Genomic DNA, 23,095 nt, shown 5'->3' on the forward strand with positions numbered 1-23,095 from the left:
TTACGCGGTTGAAGATTTCTTCAGCTCCACTAAAATGGCGTAGGCTCAACCAGTCTATCTTATCTGAACGACACAGTCTGACTGGCATTAGAAGCAACGTCCAAGTCTCATTTCCTCCGGGAGGCTGACCCCTTTGTTATGTACATTTTGTATCAAACTGCAGTTTATGTTTTTGCGCTTCAGTTGCTGGTGGTTCCCGGGCCATCTGGTCCATGTTTGGGCTGTGTCCAACTGTCATCAATTAGCCCAATCTTTGTACTACAGACGAACATTTGTCTTATTCGGGTCTAACTACACCGACACAGCTCAATCCACTGCTGCCTCTAGCGAAGATGGCTTGGAACCTGGCCCATCTCCACTAATGCTACAAAGACAAAGAGGAACGTTCGTAAAAGGGCCTTTTACCTGCCAAGGATAGGTGGTGTCTCTCATACTGTTGGCTTGGTTAGAAGGCTGCTTCAGCCAAAGTTTTCTTCTCCTAACTGAGGAAATCTATTAATCAACAGAAACAGTGTGCAACATCAAATGAAGCCTTAAGGGTGGTGATTTTCAGTAAATGGCTTCAGTGCCATTGCTTAGTCTATGGAAGAGCCATGAGGCCATCCTAACATATTTTAAACACAATTTCGGGTTTCAAAGTCAGAATTCTGAAATTAAAAGTAAGAAATTCTGATTCTCAAAGTCAGATTTCTGAGTTTCAAAGTCGGAATTCTGAGATTAAAACTTTGGGCCATTCAAAAAGGTATTAAACACAATTCTTAGTTTCAAAGTCAGAATTCTGTGTTTCAAAGTCAGAATTCTAAGACTAAAAATCTGAATTCTGAGATTAAAAGTCAGAACTCTGAGACTAAAACTTTGGACCACCCAAAAATGTATTAAACACAATTCTGAGTTTCAAAGTCGGAATTTTTTTTGTCTTTCAATAAGTTTTCAAAGTAAAAAATCTTAGATTAATACTTTAGGCCATCCAAAAATGTATTAAGCACAATTCTGAGTTTCAAAGTCAGAATTCTGATTCTCAAAGTCAGATTTCTGAGTTTCAAAGTTGCAATTTTGAGATTAAAACTTTGGGCCATTCAAAAAGGTATTAAACACGATTCTGAGTTTCAAAGTCAGAATTCCGTGTTTCAAAGTCAGAATTCTGTGTTTCAAAGTCAGAATTCTAAGACTAAAAATCTGAATTCTGAGATTAAAAGTCAGAACTCTGAGACTAAAACTTTGGACCACCCAAAAATGTATCAAACACAATTCTGAGTTTTCTAAATCTTAAGTCAGAATTTTTTTTTTTGTCTTTCAATAAGTTTTCAAAGTCAGAATTCTGAGATTAATACTTTAGTCCATCCAAAAATGTATTAAGCCCAATTCTGAGTTTCAAAGTCAGAATCTTGGATTAAAAGTCAGAATACAGACTTTTAACCTCACAATTCTGACTTTATTCTCAGAATTATTGCTTTCAAACTCCGAATTCTGACTTTTTTGGATGGCCCCAGGGCTCTTCAATGCTTCCATACTTAGTCCTCTCTTGAATGTCTTAATAACTGAAGGGCAAAATGGTTCATGTTATCACTCATCCTAAAAAGGTCCATAAAAGACATGGATGAGCGAGTTTAGGGTGGGGGGGGGGGGGACTTGACTGGCCTGCACAGAGTCCTGATCTCAACCTAATAGAACACCTTTAAGAAGAATTAGAGCGGAGACTGCGAGCTAGGCCTTCTCGTCCAACATTGAACCCTACGGACTAAGACTGAGATGCCATTAACGGTCATGTGCGTGTAAAGGCAGGTGTCCCAATACTTTTGGTAATATAGTGTATATTATTATTATTATTATACAGGATTTATATAGCGCCAACAGTTTGCGCAGCGTGTATATGTAAGAAACCTTCCTTAGAGAGATCCTGCATGTCGCTCCATACAACCATCAGTAATCCCAACACTGGACAATGAAGTCAGCCGTCCAGCAACTGTAAATTCATTATGAAATATCTCACGTTCTGCTCAGAGACGGGAACGCAGACGTACAGATTTTTCATTGTTACCCTTAGATGTTTTACATAAGCTAACGTGCGTTTTTTTGTGGACTGATCCTTTAAATCTCGGATACAAGCACGATAATAATTGCGCACAGATGACCAGCTTGTTCCCCTCTCATAATCCTCCAGCGAACAATCAAAAACGGATTAAAAATCTGGTGTCGTTCAGCCAAGAGCGGAACGCACGTTTCAGGAAAACTTGATATCAGCGATGTCTGTAATCCCGTCTTGCTACAATCCGGAGACGAGGACGATGGTTCCTGGACACCAAAAGACTGGGGTTGGAATTTGCAAAGCTTCCATGACGTTGAAAGATTTCGGGTTGCAGTCTGTGATATTCTTTTTTTTTTGTGTATTTAAAGAACATCTGAGCGAGGAACGGCGACAAAATCTGGAATCTCGGGAGCCTCTCATGTTACTTTTCACGTGAGGCGATCCAGAATTCGGCCTCATGGAGGCTGAGAAAGTTTGGTGGAGGCAGACACACAGCCGGATGCAGCTGTTGAAGGGAATGCAGCCCGTGCTTGTGAGCGAGCGGCAGATTTCCTCTCACGACTGGCCCATGTCACATTTGTGATATTGCGACGTTCTGTAGACAGCTTGGAGGTTCAATAAAGTGGATAGGCTAAGACCGTTACGCCGCAAAAATCACGTTCCCTGCTGCCGGCTTTGGTTTGCCTTTTAGTGTATCGCATTTGTCACCCTTGGAAGTCATTCAAGTGCACCTGTACTAAAACAAAGCTGCCCGCTCACACTACAAAGTGTTTGTAACATCTCTGCCCTCTGATGAGTGATCACCCTCTCTGTTGGTTCTGGTGACCATTATCAACGGGACTAAAAGGGGAAAACCAAAAAATTTGTAGTTGTCATCAAACAGGAACAGAGGGGAGGTCTTTGAATAAGGAAGCTTCAGGGGCGTATTTACCGCAAGGCAAAGAAGGTGTTTGCCTGGGGTGGCATTTTTTAGGGGGGGGGGGTGGCATCTGTACCGGAATGATATGCAGCTGCAGGCATCAGGCCAGATATCGTTTTTTTAGAAATGGAAAAGAAATTACACCAGATCTGGTGTCCTTTCATGTCACTTTGGTGAGTCAATAAACGGCAAATTGGACTTTCTTTGATGTGCAGCCATTTCTTTTCCATTTCGTATTCCCATGGAGGCACATCCTCGGACAACCCATCAGACCCAGCACTAAAGCCAAAAGCCCCGGAGTCATCTTTGACTCAAACATGACGATGGATGCACAGCAGAGCCCACCACCTTCCTCATCTATTGCGTAGGCTCATACTGGAAGGAGATACAGCAGCAATAGTTGGAACAATTATCAATTCCCTCTACCTACCTAGGACTTCCAAAATACCTCATAAGGGGCACAGGGGCGGCGCCCCCCCCCCCCCCCCTAATCCATGCGCCTGGCCCCTAATCTCCATGTATTTCAATAGGGGTTTTTTTGGTTTTTTTTTAAGCACATGATTAGAGCCTGAGGCTCTAATTGGCTTCAAAAAGGATGGGCTTGAGGCTGTCTGCCCCTGGAGTCCTTTGGAATTAATGCTGGACTACATTGCAAGAGGCCACACCAATCGACTTCTTGAGTACCAAGATCCAGTGAGTGGAGCCTCTTATCTGTGCTCACACTACTTCATGGTCCTCAGTCATGAATCGTGGACTCTTCCAGTCTGCATTTATCTGTGCTCACACTACTTCATGGTCCTCAGCCATGAATTGTGGACTCTTCCAGTCTGTCTTTATCTGTACTCATACTACTTCATGGTCCTCAGCTGTGAACTGCGGACTCTTCCAGTCTGTCTTTATCTGTGCTCACACTACTTCATGGTCCTCAGCCATGAATCGTGGACTCTTCCAGTCTGCATTTATCTGTGCTCACACTACTTCATGGTCCTCAGCCATGAATTGTGGACTCTTCCAGTCTGTCTTTATCTGTACTCATACTACTTCATGGTCCTCAGCTGTGAACTGCGGACTCTTCCAGTCTGTCTTTATCTTTGCTCACACTACTTCATGGTCCTCAGCCATGAATCGTGGACTCTTCCAGTCTGCCTTTATCTGTGCTCATACTACTTCTTGGTAGTCTACCTATACTAGTGTTACTGCTGCCAAGTAAGACACATCCTCTGCTAGCAATACATTCCATTTTAAAGTATCCCGCATCACCCCAAATCCCCTCCCAAGTTGCTGCTAGCAAGTAAACTTCAAAAAGACAACCCCTTGATGAGTTGGGGTGAATGGAGTGAATGGACTATTGGTGTGTGTGCCTGGCTGCCTCTGCACTGGTTTGGGAAAAGACCTGTCTAAACCACAGTAGCCCCTCCAGGGGTAGCGCTATGCGTTGTATTGCTAAGTCTGTGATCTACTGAGGCCCCCAGATCCTTTTCCATCTTCAATTCCCCCAGAGGTTCTCCCCCTCCCCCCAGCAGGTAACTTGCATTTAAATCATCCGGATTATTCTTCTGGAACTCCCGCAGCAAAGGCATATGACATCATTGGTCACCATTAATAAAGCAACCAATTTTTGGTCCAAGAAATCCTCCTCCTCCTGTTCCTGGACTGGACTTGGGTCAAAGCAATAACTCCAAAGCCAATAATAAATAACACGTTATCTCCTCCGATTCCGCAACATATCTGGTTGACAAACGACCGTCCAGAAACTAACTGAAAAGCGCGAAATGAGAAGCGCGAAAATGAAAAGCGCAAAATGAAAAGCGCAAATCAACACTCACCAAACTTCTATCATGAAATTAACAGAAGGAGCCCAAAGGGTGGCGCTAAAGAGCTGAAAGAAAAAAAACACGTAGTACGTCACTACGTTCGTGTTTGTCGTTGCCGTTTGTATGCAAGACAAGTACCTGGCCAACGCCCCTTCGGACAAAAGTCCGAGGTTTTGTCTGCGGAAAATCTGATCCTGTGTACGAGGCTTTAGAGTCAACTACAGCAAGCTGAAAAGACGCATGCAAGCTCTGTGTAGATGGAGTCCCGGGACCAACCTTAACAGTGCAATTCACTAAAATACAGGAGCTAAAAAAAAAAGAAAAGAAAAGATTTGCATAACCCGCTAAGTGCTCATGCTTCTTTTAACTTGCAACTGACTTCACAACTTCAAACACAGACGAATGTAAACTTCCACAAATATGTCCTTCCCTCCCCAATTCTAGCACCCCAGTCATCCCAGCACTGACAGCTCATCTGATGCTGCATTTGACAGAAGCTCTAATTTCTCACCACTTCTTGGCCTGTCTTTGCTTATATAAAGCCCATGGCCCGTCTCCAGCCGCGGCTGTCTCACAAAAGAGTTTATGTCGCGTCTACTTGAAGTTTAGACAAAAAACCCCGGGGTGTCCGATGGTGACATCACACTATGAGAGACAAATTACTCGTACCAACCGCAGCTAGAGACACCACAACGTCTGTGCCTTTGCCACACAGATCTCGCTTTTCCTTCGGTGTGACCCTGCCCCACACAGTTCGTACGCCCCTCCCTAGGGAACTTATAACCCTTTGAGCGCGACCCCTAGTGTTAACCCCTCTCCCTGCCAGTGCCATTTATACTGTAATCAGTGCATTTTTATAGCGCTGATTGCTGTATTGGCGTCACTGGTCCTCACAAAGTTTTACTCTGTGTCAGATTTGCCCTCCACAATGTCGCAGTCCGGCTAAAAATTGCAGATCACACCATTACCAGTAAAAACATTAAAAATAAAAGTCCCTAAATCTATCCAGTAGTTTAACTTTTGCGCAAACCAATCAATATACGCTTATTGGGATTTCTTTTACCAAAAACATGTAGAAGAATACATATTGGCCTAAATTGATAAAGAAATAATTTGTTTACATTTTTTTTTTTTTTTTGGATAAGTATCATAGCAGAAAGTAAAAAAAAAATGTTTTTTTTCAAAATTGTCAGCCTTTTTTTGTTTATAGCGCAAAAAATAAAAAGCGCAGAGGCGATCAAATACCACCAAAAGAAAGCTCTATTGGTGGGGAATAAAAATGGCCTGATCAGAAAGTGGGTAAAACCTTCCAGAACTGAAGTGGTTAATGGCATCCCAGTCTTAGTCTGTAGGGTTCAGTATTGAGTTGGCTCCGCCCTTTGCAGCTATGACAGCTTCAACTCTTCTGGGAAGGCCGTCCACAAGGTTTAGGAGGGTGTCTATGGAAATGTTTGACCATTCTTCCAGAAGTGCATTTCTGGGGTCAGGCACTGATGTTGGACGAGAAGGCCTGGGTCACAGTCTCCGCTCTAATTCATCCCAAAGATGTTCTATCAGGTTGAGGTCAGGACTGGTGCACTGGTGCAAATCATTTGGTAGGAACAGACGAAAGATTCCTGGTGCAGCACGTCCACAGAGTCCTATGTGGTGTGAGCAGGGCAGGACTTAGGGTGGTGGGGGCCCCTGGGCTTGAGTCACTTTCGGGCCCTACCTTCTATACATATGCACAGCTCTATAAAACAGAAATAGAAAAGGACAAGGTGCGCCAGACTCAGTGCAGTATGAAAGAACTTCTGTTTAATTGGACAAGACAAAAACAGCCAAATGGCTACTCACAAAAGTAGATGATATATAAGCTTATAAGTGGGGGATACTGTACTGGTATTCGTCCTGGGTCCACGAACAATAAAAGCAATAAAAATGGATAAAATGATAATTACCGTATTTATTGGCGTATAACACGCACCCCAAGTTTAGGAGAGAATTTGAAGGAAAAAAACTTACATTTAAATGCCCATCAATGCAGCCTTATCAGTGTCCATCTGCAGCCTTGTCAGTGTCAGTGTAGCCTTGCTCCAGTGTCATTGCGGTCTTGTCATTGCAGCCTTTCAGTTTAAAAATGGCGCCGCCGAGATACAGAGCCGGATGTCCTGTGTATCTCAGCGGCTTTCGGCGGCTTTCGGCCGCTCTCCGCGGCTTTTGGAACAGACGGGGCCCCCTATTGGCCAGGGCCCATGGGCCTAAAGTCCAGTCAAGCCCAATGGAAATTCCGGCCCTGGGTGTGAGAGAGACAACCTCAGCCTGGGCTCCCGCCAGGCCACGCTCATAAATGCACTTCTGGAAAAATGGTCAAACATTCCCATAGACACCCTCCTAAACCTTGTGGACGGCCTTCCCAGAAGAGTTGAAGCTGTTATAGCTGCAAAGGGCGGAGCCAACTCAATATTGAACCCTACGGACTAAGACTGGGATGCCATTAAAGTTCATGTGCGTGTAAAGGCAGGTGTCCCAATACTTTCGACAAGATAGTGTATATACCTGGCCTATGCCCCTGGAAGCTGGAAAGCACTGAAGGAGACACCAACACTCCAGTGATCTCTACCAGCTTCCAGGTCCTGTGCTAAGCCACTGCCCTGCTGCATTGTGAACACAGGAGGCTCACTGCTCAGCATGCAAAAAATGCTTTGAATTTTCTCAATGAATGCAAAGTGTTTCCTAACTGGACGAGGTGGAGAGGCAGGGGGGTAAAAATGTGTTGGTTCACAACTGAGCTTTCAGTTTAAATCAGCTTCATACATTCCTGGTACATCAAAATAAATGTATACAAAGGGGTTGATTTACTAAAGGCAAATAGACTGTGTACTTTGCAAGTGCAGCTGCTCCAGAGCTTAGTAAATGAGCAGAAGCTCTGCTGACTTCCATCATCCAATCATGTGCAAGCAATAACGCTATATATTTTTTTTTTTTTTCCTTGCATATGATTGGGTATGTTATGCAAAGTGAAGCTTTACCTCATTTACTAAGCTCTGGAGCAACTGCACTTGCAAAAGTGCGCAGTTTATTTGCCTTTAGTAAATCAAACCCAAACTCTTTAGAAATGAGCTACATTAGTAGATAAGCCTGTCCCCTGCCAGCATGCTACAGAGAAGGGCCCTTGCTCTCTGCGTGGAAGCAGCAACCTCTCTGCAGAGGTCTGACATGCCCTCTGCTGTGTCTGAGCTAGAGCCTGCTCATGTTACAACTTGCCTTTTTAACCGATTGAGACAGTACATATACGGCAGCAAGGTGCCTCTCCAAAAACGTGATTTTGCACTTCCGGGTCTGGGGCGCACGCCTGCCGCCGGTGACCCGCTCCCGCTGTGATTGTACACAGTGGGAGCCAATTAGCGGGTCAGGTGGACTTGATGTCTGCTGGGACGGGACGATCGTTCCCGAGAGAGGCAGAAAGGCGGTCTGCCTATGTAAACAAGGTAGATCGCCGTTCTGTCAGAGGGGAAGGTAGTGATCCTGTGTTTCTGCTAAGCAGGAGCATGGATCTCTGCCATCCCACAGTAAACGCACCCCCACACAGCTAAAAAGCACTCCCTAGGAATACATTTAACCCTATGATCGCTCTTAATGTTAACCCCTTCCCTGACAGTGTAATTAGTACAGTGACAGTGCATATTTTTAGCATTGATCACTGTATTGGTGTCACTGGCCCCCAAAAAAGTGTCACTTAGTGTCCGATTTGTCCGCCGCAATGTCACAGTCCCACTATGATTCGCTGATTGCCGCCATTACTAGTAAAAATAAATTCCATCGTTTATAGGCGCTATAACTTTTGCGCAAACCAATCAATATACATTAAAATGCATTTAGCATATTCGTTTCTAAGGAATGCCTATTGATATTCTTCCACTAGATGGCGCTGGGAGCAGGCCAGGCAGAATAAAGTGCTTTAGATAACATTTACATATTTGGCGATTGGAACCTTCCCATTATAGGATTGACGGTCCAATCGTAGCGATCCTCTCGGGTCTCTAATTGTATTTGGTGGCATAGTAATTGCGTGAGTGCGTGCCCCTGATGACGTCACGTATGATGAAACGCGTCGGAAATAGCTACCGCGCGGTCGATGACGGCCTTTTTGCTTCCTGGAATAACGATCAGCTGTACTTACACGCTTGTTTTTAAGCTTTCATGTGAGTGTTACTTTCCCTTTTTAAATAAATCAGCCTAAATGGTGTTGGTTACCTTTTCATTTTCATGCCTTGTGATTTGAGTTCATCCCAGTGGGGGAATCACGCACGAATCACGCACATCTATTTCTAAGGTGCCACTGACCCTGACACAGGGGAGGAGATTTCAGTGATCCGGATCTCTGGCTTCGTGTGCTGTAAACAAGGCGTATTCGATCGCTCTTTTTAGGGGGGTAATTTTTCCTATGGTAAGTGTGAAATCACTGGCTGGTGACACCTCTGCTATATTTTCACCACTTTCACGGCATGTGGGACTTCTCATCTTGATTGCTCTGAAGTACCTACAGTATATGGAATTGTGTTTCTATGGACTTTATTAGGTTCAAACAATAATTGTTATTTATTAATTAGTATTGCACTATTGATTTTTTTAATAAACACTTATTGGGATGGTTTTTACCAAAAACATGTAGCAGAATACATATTGGCCTAATCAAAAACCTGTGTGTGATTTTGTGCATGCGATCTAGGCCACTCCCGTTGTGATTGGACACAGCGGGAGCCAATCAGCGGGTCCGGCGGTGGCGATGGCCGCCGGGACCCGCCCATCGTTTCGGAGGAAAGGCAGAACGGTGGTCTGCCTATGTAAACAAGGCAGACCGCTGTTCTGTCAGGGAGTAAAAGAGAGATCTTGTGTTTCAGCTAAGCTGAAACATGGATCTCTCTTTTCCTCCAATGCATCCACTCCCCCCCCCCCCCCCCCCCGTGTTAGAAAGCATTCCCTAGGAGCAAACTTAACCCCTTGATCGTCCCTGGTGTTAACCCCTTCCCTGCCAGTGTCATTTTTACAGTGACAGTGCATTTATTTTAGCACTGATCACTGTATTGGTGTCAATGGTCCCCAAAAAGTGTCACTTAGTGTCAGATTTCTCCACCACAATGTCGCAGTCCCGCTAAAAATTGCTGATCGCCACCAATACTAGTAAAAAATATTTAAAAAAAATAAAAAGTCCCTAAATCTATCCCATAGTTTGTGCAAATCAATCAATATATATTTTTTTTTACCAAAAATATGTAGCAGAATACATGTTGGCCTAAATTGATGAAGAAATTAGATTTTTTTTTTTTTTTTTTTTGGGTATGTTTTATAGCAGAAAGTAAAAAATATTGTTTTGTTTTTTTTTCAAAATTGTTGGCCTTTTTTTGTTTATAGCGCAAAAAATAAAAACTGCAGAGGTCATCAAATACCACCAAAAGAAACCTCTATTTGTAGGAAAAAAAGGACATACTTTATATTTGGGTACAGCGTCGCACGACCGCGCAATTATCAGTTAAAGCAACGCAGTGCCGTATCGCAAAAAATGGCCTGGTCAGGAAGGGGGTAAAACCTTCCGGAGCTGAAGTGGTTAAGACTGAGAAAGATACAGAGGGCAGGATGGAGGCGCAGATACTAGAACTGATCCCCTGAGCCAGTGGGAGGGAGAGGAGGAGAAGCCGGAAGTGCTGCAGGGGGAGGAACAAGAGGATCGGTATCTGCAACAAAACAGTACAGCCAGTCCTCCTGCTCGGTGCCTGGGCCCCCCTTTTGAATTAATAGGACATGGGCCTGGTACAGGACGGCAGACTGCACTACCTTATCATCGGTCCTGGCGCACAGGGTGATTAGGGTGTGCCCAGGCACACCCGGCACACCCCCTGCACGCGCCTATGACTGCAGCGCATTTTGCTGTTTAAATGCAGCATGTTCCATTTTCACAAAAGAGCGCACCTACTTCATACATTGGTGTGAGCTAAGCTTATTGGAAACAATAGATTTCGTCTTGTTATTGCGTTGGACCCGCAATGAGCATGCAGTGTGAATGGGCCCTTAATCATGTCATATGTATATGACAAAATGAAAGTTTTAAATCTCATTAAGTACCCATATTATCAGCCTGTAACCATGCAGCATATTGGATGTGGTACATTAGGAGTGTTCTGGGTAACAGTAAAAATTGACTTTCCATTACGCTATGGTTGTATTGACAGCTCAGGAATGGCTGCCCAGGGAAAAGTTCCTTGGTATACACTGTGGTTTCAAACAGTTTTATTCACTACAAGGCAAACACATCGACAGATAAAAATATGGAGTCCTGACAGAGTGGAATTAAAACACAGCCGAATCTAACTACTGTTCCTAGTTCACCCAAAACCTTCAACTTTTTGTAGATCTTCAGACTTAAAGTGGCCATTTGCGTTGCCAAACATCTAACATAGTCTTTCTTAACCAAAGTTCTGCAAGACCCAAAGGTTGCTAGGGGTTCCATGAGTAATTAGCAACTTCTGCCCCTCAGATAAGTAACCAATGAAACTGAGGATGTTTTAGATATCTGCATGGGATATGTAAGGGACATTCTTCCCATTGACCACCAATGTAAGGAACATTCTTCTCACTGATCACCAATGTAAGGAACATTCTTCTCACAGATCACCAATGTAAGGAACATTCTTCCCACTGATCACCAATGTAAGGAGCATTCTTCTCACTGATCACCAATGTAAGGAACATTCTTCTCACTGATCACCAATGTAAGGGACATTCTTCCCACTGATCACCAATGTAAGGAGCATTCTTCTCACTGATCACCAATGTAAGGAACATTCTTCTCACTGATCACCAATGTAAGGGACATTCTTCCCACTGATCACCAATGTAAGGAACATTCTTCTCACTGACCACCAATGTAAGGAACATTCTTCCCACTGATCACCAATGTAAGGAACATTCTTCCCACTGATCACCAATGTAAGGGACATTCTTCCCACTGATCACCAATGTAAGGAACATTCTTCTCACTGATCACCAATGTAAGGGACATTCTTCTCACTGATCACCAATGTAAGGAACATTCTTCTCACTGATCACCAATGTAAGGAACATTCTTCTCACTGATCACCAATGTAAGGAACATTCTTCTCACTGATCACCAATGTAAGGAACATTCTTCTCACTGATCACCAATGTAAGGAACATTCTTCTCACTGATCACCAATGTAAGGAGGATTGTTCTCACTGACCACCAATGTAAGGAACATTCTTCTCACTGACCTCCAATGTAAGGTACATTCTTCCCACTGATCACCAATGTAAGGAACATTCTTCCCACTGATCACCAATGTAAGGGACATTCTTCCTGACCTCCAATGTAAGGTACATTCTTCCCACTGATCACCAATGTAAGGAACATTCTTCCCACTGATCACCAATGTAAGGAACATTCTTCCCACTGATCACCAATGTAAGGAACATTCTTCCCACTGACCTCCAATGTAAGGAACATTCTTCTCACTGATCACCAATGTAAGGAACATTCTTCCCACTGATCACCAATGTAAGGAACATTCTTCCCACTGATCACCAATGTAAGGGACATTCTTCTCACTGATCACCAATGTAAGGAACATTCTTCTCACTGATCACCAATGTAAGGGACATTCTTCTCACTGATCACCAATGTAAGGAACATTCTTCTCACTGATCACCAATGTAAGGGATATTCTTCCCACTGATCACCAATGTAAGGGACATTCTTCCCACTGATCACCAATGTAAGGGACATTCTTCCCACTGATCACCAATGTAAGGAGCATTCTTCTCACTGATCACCAATGTAAGGAACATTCTTCCCACTGATCACCAATGTAAGGAACATTCTTCCCACTGATCACCAATGTAAGGGACATTCTTCTCACTGATCACCAATGTAAGGAACATTCTTCCCACTGATCACCAATGTAAGGGACATTCTTCTCACTGATCACCAATGTAAGGAACATTCTTCTCACTGATCACCAATGTAAGGGACATTCTTCTCACTGATCACCAATGTAAGGAACATTCTTCTCACTGATCACCAATGTAAGGAACATTCTTCTCACTGATCACCAATGTAAGGAGCATTCTTCCCACTGATCATCAATGTAAGGAACATTCTTCTCACTGATCACCATGCTAATGTACTGTGAGTTGTAGGAATAATAATTTTTCTGGGACCTGGAAGTTATTTCAAAGAGTCCTCCATGTTAAAAAGCTTGAGATCGGCTGATCTAACCCTTGCTTGAGTCCTTTGTCCTTTTAGACTAGAGCTTGTTTCTCTGGAAGTCTTAAAGTAAAGATCAGATTCTTTGCAACTGGCGATAAAAAATATCTTTTGTTCCCAAATGAAGTGCATATGTTTCCTATGACTATATGTTTATGAGGGAAATCCTAAACCTTTTGAAGGATCAGAGCCCTTCATGATGGATGTGGCTCCTTTCTCTGGTACTACCACCACCAGCAAGGTACTACAACTCTTAGCAACCTAGAGGATCCCGCCCTTAAACACTTGCTGCAGTTCCAGCCTCTCAGAAAAGGCTTATACTCATTAAATTGCCGGTTTTATTGATTCTTTCAGCAAGAGCTTTCAAGAGCTGCACTAAAAAAAAGACTGTTAAACATCGACAAGACGAATTTCTGTGAACAATACACGTCTTCGTCATTTTACTGCCAATACAAAGCACCACAGACATTATGAAGACCGTATTAAACAGATCTGCTTACAAGGACAGTTCAGTATTCCGATCTCACACTTTATGTCTGCAATAGAACAGGAACGCATTTATGGCTGCAAATATGAGCTTGATATTTTATTTAAGTCTCACTGAGGTGATAAAATCACTGCGCAATTTCACTTTACTTTCAAAATACTGCCGAGAACAGTTTTGCAAAGTCTTGTCTTAAAAGAAAAAAACAAAAAAAAAACAGTAAACTGAGCTACAAACGACTTTTTGTTTTTAAACTTCTAACAACGTTCACAAATATGTGTAAGGCCTCATGCACATGGAGGTTCGGAGGTGTATATTCCCGTCACCAGAGAGCTGCAGGTGCCGCAAACAGCCCCAATACAAGTGAATGGCAGTGCGTGGCTGAAATACACCACCTTTGTGTTTCAGGAAATGCGCCATACATACATGTTTATGAGAGTACGGTCGCGTGTAGCCAATCACTTATATTGGTGGCTGTACATGGCACCCACGGCTTCCTGTGTCAGGTATTTAACGGCAGAAGACTTTGCAGCCTCTAGACGTTTGTGTCCATGAAGCCTCAAGCCTCGTACACACGATCGGATTTTCCGACGGGAATTGTGTGATGACAGGCTGTTGGCGGAAAATCCGACCGTTTGTACACTCCATCGGACAATTGTTGTCAGATTTTCCGCGGACAAATGTTGGATGGCAGGCTTTAAAATTTTCCGTGGACAACGGTCTGTTGTCGGATTTTCCGAGCGTGTGTACACAAGTCCGTTGGACAAAAGTCCAAAGTACAAACACGCATGCTCGGAAGCAAGGATGAGCGGTCGGTCTTGTAAACTAGCGTTCGTAATGGAGAATTAACATTCGTGATGCGGCAAATTATGAAATCTCGAAATTCAGCACACAATTCTCTTCTTCTTTAGACACTATTAGATTTTCTGCAGATTTTTGTCTTCAGATTTACCAAAACCATGTAGTGCAAGGGTCGGCCTGATACAAATTGAAACTCTTATGCCGCGTACACACGGTCGGACTTTTCGTCTACAAAAGTCCGACAGCCTGTCCGACAGACTTCCTGCGGACTTTCGGCGGACTTGCAGCAGACTTTCTAACGAACGGACTTGCCTACACACGACCACACAAAAGTCCGACGGATTCGTACGTGATGACGTACACCGGACTAAAATAAGGAAGTTCATAGCCAGTAGCCAATAGCTGCCCTAGCATGGGTTTTTGTCCGTCGGACTAGCACACAGACGAGCGGATTTCGGGGTCCGTCGTAGTTACGACGTAAAGATTTGAAGCATGTTTCAAATCTAAAGTCCGTCGGATTTGAGGCTGAAAAAGTCTGCTGAAAGTCTGGAGAAGCCCACACACGATCGGATTACCAGCCAGCTTTAGTCCGTCGGTGTCCGTTGGACTTTTGTAGACGAAAAGTCCGACCGTGTGTACGCGGCATTAAGGTTTGACCTCAAATTATATGGTTTTGGTAAATATGAAGACAAAAATCTGCAGAAAATCTAATAGTGTGTACGGGGCTTAAGGCTCGGTTCACACTAGTGCGACGCCAAAGTTCGACTTATTACACTCTATGGCACTCAAGTCACAAGAAGGTCACATCAAAGAAGTGCAGGAACCTATTTTAAAGACACTGAAACTTTAAATCGCATAGATTGAAATGGGTGCCATTAAAACAAATAGATTTAGCCTTGTCATGCGACTTGCAATTAAAGAGGGGAATCTTCCAATGAGGACACGCTTTAAAATTGTGCACACTTGTGGAATGGCGACAAACAACGGTATTTAAAAATTTCCATAGGCGATGCTTTAAAAATGTTTAAAGTTACAGAGGAGATCTAGTGCTAGAATTATTGCTCTCACTCCAACGATCGGGGCGATACCTCACATGTGTGGTTTGAATCTATAAGACCCCAGATCCCTCCTTTGCACTTAAAAGCATTAAAAACGCCAAGTTTGGCTATTTTGAATACTGAAATTAAAAAAAAAAAATCTGGCGCCTTTAAGGCTCAAGTTAACCGGACGTGATGTCATGACGTCGCTTCCGGGTTACTAGATCCGAGACCCGATCAAAGCCGATTTCAGCTTTGTTCAGGTCTCCGGCCAGCCATTGGACAGGCCAGCTGGTCGCTCAGGTCTCCCCAGTGGGACGGGTGAGCCCAGGCAAGCCACGGAAGGTGGCAGGAGGGGGGGGATGTCCCCTCCCGCTGCTTGTAATAACAGCCGATCGGCTGATTAGCCGCATCGGTTGTCATTACAAGAAAGCCGACTGTTGGCACTAAACAATGGTACCAGGGTGATGCCTGCAGCTGCATACCACCCGGTACAACCCCTTGAAGCTTCGGTGTGAAGGAGCTAAGTATACTTTTAATTCAGCTGTTCCATAAAAGCTGAACTTGTTTAAAGTGGAGTTCCACCAAGATTCCGCTTTAAGGCCTCCTCACCCCCCTACCTGCCACATTTGGCATGTCATTTTTTTGGGGGGGGGAGTGGGTATCTAGTTTTGACAGGTACCCAGCTCCCACTTCCGCTCGGGCCACCTAGGCTAGGTGACTAGTTCTCCTCTCCCCCTCCCTCCCTGCAATCCTCTTGGACACGTCACAGGTCCCAGAAAATTGCCCTGCCATTGAGGAGGCGCAGCGCGACTCGCACCGTGCGCACCCGGCTGTGATGCCGCAAGCTGTCACAGCCGGATGCCCACAATTGTGATGCCGGAGCCAAGGAGAGGCACCAGAATTGTAGCTGCTGACTTTTAATAAACACAAAAACGTCTGGAACTCCGCTTTAAGTAAACCAACTTGTACATTTTGTTTCGTGGCTTCCTAAAAAACTACTACATGTTATATTTAGAAACATGTGCGAATAGTTTCGCACAAATTGAACGAATTTCCATAAATTCGTACATTCGGGAGGATCCGAAATACGAATTGCTATGCTTCCGAATTTTGTACGAAATTTCATTTACGAATTTCGGATCCAAATTCCGTTACAACGGAAACGTGACTGGTGTTTTGTTGACCAATCAGAGGTTTTCTTCTGCTGCTGAGTGGGGGTAGGGAAAATGACCTTTTTTAATATGGGAGTGGAAGACTGGTACTGGTAGTCGACGGGAGATTCAGAATCAGACAAAATAAGAATGTTCGTTAACTACGATTATTCGTTATGATGAAGTTAAAAACCCAGGGAGTCAGCACAGGGATGGTGGGAGCTCCTCATAATGAGCACAGCACAGGGATGGTGGGAGCCCCTCATAATGAGCACAGCACAGGGATGGTGGGAGCTCCTCATAATGAGTACAGCACAGGGATGGTGGGAGCCCCTCATAATGAGCACAGCACAGGGATGGTGGGAGCCCCTCATAATGAGCACAGTACAGGGATGGTGGGAGCCCCTCATAATGAGCACAGTACAGGGATGGTGGGAGCCCCTCATAATGAGCACAGTACAGGGATCGTGGGAGCCCCTCATAATGAGCACAGTACAGGGATGGTGGAAGCCCCTCATAATGATAAATTCATCATAACGAACGTTCGTAATTGTTATGAAAAGTTAACGAACCTAACGAAAATTCGTACGAATCCAAATTGAATTTCGGACACGAATTACGAAATACGAATTAACGGCTAATACGAAACGGAACGGAACAAAACAAATTTATTGACGGCGCACATGTATAATATTTAGAGGGTTAAAACCTGTAGCTTTTCTGCAAACATTTTGGGAAATGATTTTCTTTCCTGCAAATCTGGGAAACAAAGACAGAAATGATATCTTAGATTGTAAGCTCCTATGATCAGGGCCCTCTGATTCCTCCTGTACTGAATTGTATTGTAACTGTACTGTCTGCCCTCATGTTGTAAAGCATTGTGCAAACTGTTGGCGCTATATAAATTCTGTATTATTATAATAGTTATAAAAATATAATCTGAGTACAAAAACATCAAAAACTTACAGCAATTTCACTCCTTCCAGGGTACATATATAGACATATGGTAGAAAACCAAAGTAAAGATCTGAGTACAGTAAATTATCGCATAGATTTGTATGGCATGTAACCCCAGTTGCCTCAAAAGTGACGGGCGATCGTTCTGGAGGGGGTTATATGTAGTCTAGATGTCTTTGTGGGTCTGAGGATAATGGGGGTAAAGTACCCCCCTCTAAAATTGAGTGATATATTGTGAGAGGCGCCTATCAAAAGAACACTCCTCCGACCTTTTTCAAGGCAAAAAAGACATGTACTATGAGAAAAGAATACTTGAAAATAGAAGCCTTATGCCGCGTACACATGATCAGAATTTCGGCCCGCAAAAGACCGATGAGAGTTTTTCATCGGAAAATGCGACCGTGTGTAATGCTCCATCGGACTTTTGCTGGCTGAATTCCAGCCAGCAAAAGATCGAGAGCTGTTCTCAGTTTTTCAGTCGGGAAAAGTTCCTATCCGAAAATGCAATCGTCTGTGGCAATTCCAACACGCAAAATCCCTATTCATGCTCGGAATCAATTCGACGCATGCTCGGAAGCTTTGAACGTCATTTTCTCAGCTCGTCGTAGCGTTGTACGTCACCGCGTTCTTGACGGTCATAATTTCAGCAAACTTTTGCGTGACCGTGTGTATGCAAGGCAAGCTTGAGCGGGAATCCCGTTGGAAAAGCCGTCATATCTTTTTCCGACGAGAAAAACGATCGTGTGTACGCGGCATTAGGGGCAGTTCACACCAGATGTAGTCAAGTGCATTTTTTTTATGCATCAAAAATGCAAGACAAGTAGAATACATTGGAGAGTTCACACCAGTGCAGTCAGTTCCAGTGCATTTCAGTAGAACATGCAGCTTTTTTTCATGTACAGAACTGTACTGGACTGCAGTACAATCCATCAAAAACGCACCGGAACACATTGCAGCAAAAAAAAAAAATTAAAAAAAAAAGGAAACCTGGAAAACCTTGGATAAAAAAAACTAGAGGTAAAAAATGCACTGGAACACTTTGAAAACACACCAAAAAGACGCATGCAGAGAGTGAGGTTTTTTGGTGTGAACTGTAAGCAAAAAACACATCTGGAACACATCCGGAGTGCGTTTTTGTAGTGTGAACCGACCCTAAAACATGCATTTTACACACGTTTTGGTGAAGCCAATATCATCCTGTAACTGCCCCAATAAAGTTCCTGTACCCTTTCAAAAACTGCACTGCATTGATGTGAGCGGGCGCCATAGAAAATAATGTGATTTCCATTGCTGTGCAGTGCAGCCCAACAGCAGCTTGTGAATGGAGACTAATGCCCTGTACGCACGTTTTTGCATAACAAAAACGTGGATTTTTTTCCGACGGATGTTGGCTCAAACTTGTCTTGCATACACACGGTCACACAAATGTTGTCGGAAATTCCGAACTTCAAGAACGCGGGATGATGTACAACGCGTACGACGAGCCGATCAAAATGAAGTTCAATAGCTAGTGCGGCTCCTTCTGCTTGATTCCGAGCATGCGTGGAACTTTTGTGCGTCGGACTTATGTACACACGATCGGACTTTCCGACAACAAGTTTTGTTGTCGGAAAATTTGAGAACCTGCTCTCAAACATTTGTTGGCGGAAATTCCGACAGCAAATGTTCGATGGAGTCTACACACTGTTGGACTTTCCGACAACAAGCTCACATCCAACATTTGTTGTCGGAGAATCCTACCATGTGTACAGGGCATAGGTGTGCTCCTTCTATTGGGTCTCTTTAGGTTGTTGGGGTTCACATTCACCCAGAACAGAAGAACATAATAATGTGATATATACCACATAAACAAATATATATATATTGTGTATAAAAGAAGACCATAAGACTGCAAAGTACCCTAAGTGCAATAGCAAATACACTTCGCACATGTGATACCAAACAGCACTTCAAATCAAAGCTTAGTTCCTATGGGTCACATTCACATCTATACAGTTTCCACCGATGCGTTTTTTTTTTTTTTGGAAAGGTGCGGGGACTTTTTTTTTTTTTTTTTTTTACACGCGGCATGGTGTTTTTTTTTTTGGCTCCATAAACTTTAATGGAATTGGATCAAAAACGCATAAGAAACGCATGTACACGCATTTTTGGTGTGTTTTTTCTGCTTGACAACAGACATCTCCACCTATCAACATTAACACATTCCAAAAATGCATCAAGAATGCACATGACAAATAGTAAAATGCTCCAGAAAATGAGCCTTAAAAACGCATCAAGCGCACATGCATAAATGTGAACCTAGCCGTAGATTTGATCATTACAGTCACGTGGCTAAAAATAAAGAATCTTATCCCTCTGGACTGACTTTTTTTGAAAATAAGGATCCTTGTCCTAGATTTGTGAATTTCTCCCATTGGAAACAATGAGATCCTCAGATCTGGCTCATATCATACAGTTCACACCTAGACCTCCATCGTTCTCCCCTGTGATGCTTGTTATACTAATATGTTGAATTATGTATCAATACAGATTTGTTTGTATAAGAATGTATCAATATAGATGTATTTGTATATTACAATGTATCAATGTACAGTGTTTCTGTCCCGCTGTTGGCCAGTTGGGGGCAGCAGAGGTCCAGCATCTCATACAATGATAGCTGATGTACATAGAGAGTGTTAGAATGGGATCTCACCTGTACCAGTCCAGTCCCTTGTCGTAGTTGCGATCGAAGAAGTGGGGTTCAGCTCCCACAGCCCTGATGTCGGGGTGCACCCTGAGGAACTCCAGCAAAGCCCGGGTCCCCCCTTTCTTCACCCCAATGATGATGGCCTGGGGTAGCTTCTTGCTCCCTTCCCCCAGTGGGGTGAGGGTACTGCCCCCCTCCTGGGCAGGGTATGGCACCCCAATATTAGGGAAGAAGCGGCTCCACTGCGCCCCCTGCCGGAAGGTGCCCTGATGGTCCCTCATCTTCTGCAGCAGCTTTTTCCTCTTCATTGATTGCCAGAGTGCCAGCGGTGAGTCCTCATAGACCCCCTCCTCCTCTGGGACCCCTATGATGGGCCCTGGCAGGCTCTGGCAGCGATCAGACAGACAGTAGAAGACATAGAGGGACATGATGAGGGAGCAAAGCATCAACACAAACTTCCTGAAGATACTCCTGGACAGGGGCTCGGGCAGGACTGATGGGAAGGTCATGGTCGCCAACAGAGGGCTGAGGTCGCCATGTCAGGTGATCCTGGACCAGGGTGCCATGGCATCACAGCTAGGAATCAACAGGGGCTGCCTATGGACCTACACCCACTGTGCCCCCTTCCAGCATCCTCCTATCACATGCTGTGGCATCAAGACTGTAAGCTCTTGGGGTCAGCAGAAATTTTCCAGCTGGAAAAATGCACTAATTCAATAGGGGTGGCATGATGCAAAAAGTCTGTATTCATGACAATGCAAATCAGATGTCATCTCCATGCCAGGCACTCTTGGATCCTCTCAGCTGTCATTACCAGTCATGTCCTTGTTGGTATGATCTCTGTGCAGAGTATTATCCTGAGGACAGGGCACTGTTATAGTAAGCTGGGGGAGTCTTCAGAAAAGCCTGATATGCTGGCTGGGAGCTGCAGCTGTCCCAAAAATCCCCCCGGAGCCCCTGACAGCCCTTTGCCAGCTCGTCTTCAGCCAGCGCTTCTGTCAATGCTCATCACACGTGGGGACCAGCATAGCAAACTTCTCAATGACATCACAGCACTCCAGGAGAAGGGGCTCCTCCAATAGGAAACCAGGAGTGAGATCAATGGAATGTGGAGGGGCCAATCAGGAGAAGGGAGGGGTGGGTTTACTTTCACAGCCACTATGAAAGCTTCATTCTGCTAAATTACCAATCAGAGGTGACAGAAGATATTATATGTCACATCTGTGTCCTCTGCTACCTGTCCATCATCTCCCCCCCTCTGTCTTCTCCCTCTATGCTTCTGACTTCTCCTTTGTGTTACACCTTTACTCTCTCTCTCTCTCCTTCTCTTTTTTTCTCTTTCTCCCTTCCTTAATTTTTCTTTCTTTTTTTCTTTCTTTTTTTTTTCTTTCTTTCTTTCTTTCTTTCTTTCTTTCTTTCTTTCTTTCTTTCTTTCTTTCTTTCTTTCTTTCTTTTTCTCTCTCTCTTTCTTTTGGAAATTCCCTCTCCAGTATATTTTTATATTATAATATATAAAAATGATATATTAATTCTCCACTTTTATTATTCATGCCTCTCCATGGTCCTTTCTTTGTTAGCCTTCTCGTTCCTTTTTTCCTTCTCTCCTCCCTTTTATTCTTACTTTTCATTATTCCTTTCTTCCTTCTCTCCTTGATTCTTTCACTGCACTCTCTCTCTCTCTCTCTCTCTCTCTCTCTCTCTCTCTCTCTCTCTCCTTCCTTCCTTCCTTCCTCCCTCCCTCCCTCCCTTCCTCCCTTCCTCCCTCCCTCCCTTCCTTCCTTCTTCTTTTCCTGTTCCTTTCTGTCAGGCTTCCTACCCCCTCTACCGCTATTCCTTCCCTGCTTCCTTCCCTCCTTCCGTTCCACACATCTCTCTAGCCTTCCTTTCCTCCCTCCCTTTCTTCCTTCCTTCTTCCTTTCTTCTCTCCCTCCCTCCCTTCCTTCTATTTCCTTGTTCATTTCCTTTCAAGCTTCCCTACCCCCTTACCATCTCTTCTCTCCTCCCTTCCTCCCTACACTTTTCTCTCCCTCCTTCCTTCCTTCCTTACTTCACTGCTCCCTCCTTTCCTTCCCTTACCCGGTATCTTTCATGCTTCTCTCTCCCTCCCTTTCTTTCTTTCTTTCTTTCTTTCTTTCTTTCTTTCTTTCTTTTTCTTGTTTCTTTCCTTTCCTTAACCCCCCCCCTCCCCCTTTTCCTTCCTTCTTTCCCTCTCTTGGTTCCTTTAATTTTTCCCATCATTCATTCATTCCTTCCTCTTTCTCTCTTTTTTCCTTCCTTCCCCTTAATGTTCCATCTTCTCCCCCCTCTTTCCTCAGCTGTGTCCTCCCTGCAGTGTTCTATGTGTGGAACAAACACTGAGGGCATGCATTAAACTCCAGGGGACTACACAAGTGTGAACGCCTCCTAAGAAGACACAGTGGGGTTGATTTACTAAAACTGGAGAGTGCAAGATCTGGTGCAGCTGTGCATGGGAGCCAATCCACTTCTAACTTAAGCTTGTTAAATTAAAGCAGAGTTCCACCCAAAAGAGGAACTTCCACTTATTTGTCCCCGTCCCCCCCCAGGTGCCACATTTGGCACCAGGGGGGAGGGGGGAATTGGGACCTGTTTTTGACAGGTCCCCCCCACTTCCAGAGACGGCCCAGCGGCGCCGTCTCTGAAAAGTTCGACCCCCTCCTCCTCCTTCCTCTGCTGCTGGGCCAATTAGAAAGCACAGAGCTTTGCACATGCGCAGTAGAGAACCGGCTGTGAAGCCGAAGGGCTTCACTGCCACGTTCCCTTACCAGGAATGGCGGTGGCTGCAACCGACATCGCGGGCTCCCTGGACAAGTGTCCTTATATTAAAAGTCAGCAGCTGCAGTAGTTGTAGCCGCTGATTTTAAAACTTTCTCTGCTATAATCTAGTGAATGTCGAGGTGTTTATAAAATCACACAGCTTTCCTAATTGTTTACTTTGC

At 44.2% G+C, this 23,095-nt stretch overlaps 1 protein-coding gene and 1 long non-coding RNA gene across 2 annotated transcripts in view; one reads left to right on the forward strand and one right to left on the reverse strand.

Annotated features, from left to right (window-relative positions):
- Positions 1 to 21,866, reverse strand: part of LOC141113696 (heparan sulfate glucosamine 3-O-sulfotransferase 3A1-like) — a 131,124-nt gene extending 109,258 nt beyond the window's left edge. The window contains exon 1 of the mRNA XM_073606963.1: positions 20,145 to 21,866. Coding sequence (XP_073463064.1) covers positions 20,145 to 20,647 — 503 coding nt within the window. The 5' untranslated portion in view covers positions 20,648 to 21,866. The remainder of the gene's footprint in view (positions 1 to 20,144) is intronic.
- Positions 1 to 23,095, forward strand: part of LOC141113697 (uncharacterized) — a 262,349-nt gene that overhangs the window by 96,541 nt on the left and 142,713 nt on the right. The window lies entirely within an intron of this gene.

The sequence above is a fragment of the Aquarana catesbeiana genome, linkage group LG12 (assembly GCF_042186555.1).
Source record: "Aquarana catesbeiana isolate 2022-GZ linkage group LG12, ASM4218655v1, whole genome shotgun sequence".
Lineage (NCBI taxonomy): Eukaryota > Metazoa > Chordata > Amphibia > Anura > Ranidae > Aquarana > Aquarana catesbeiana.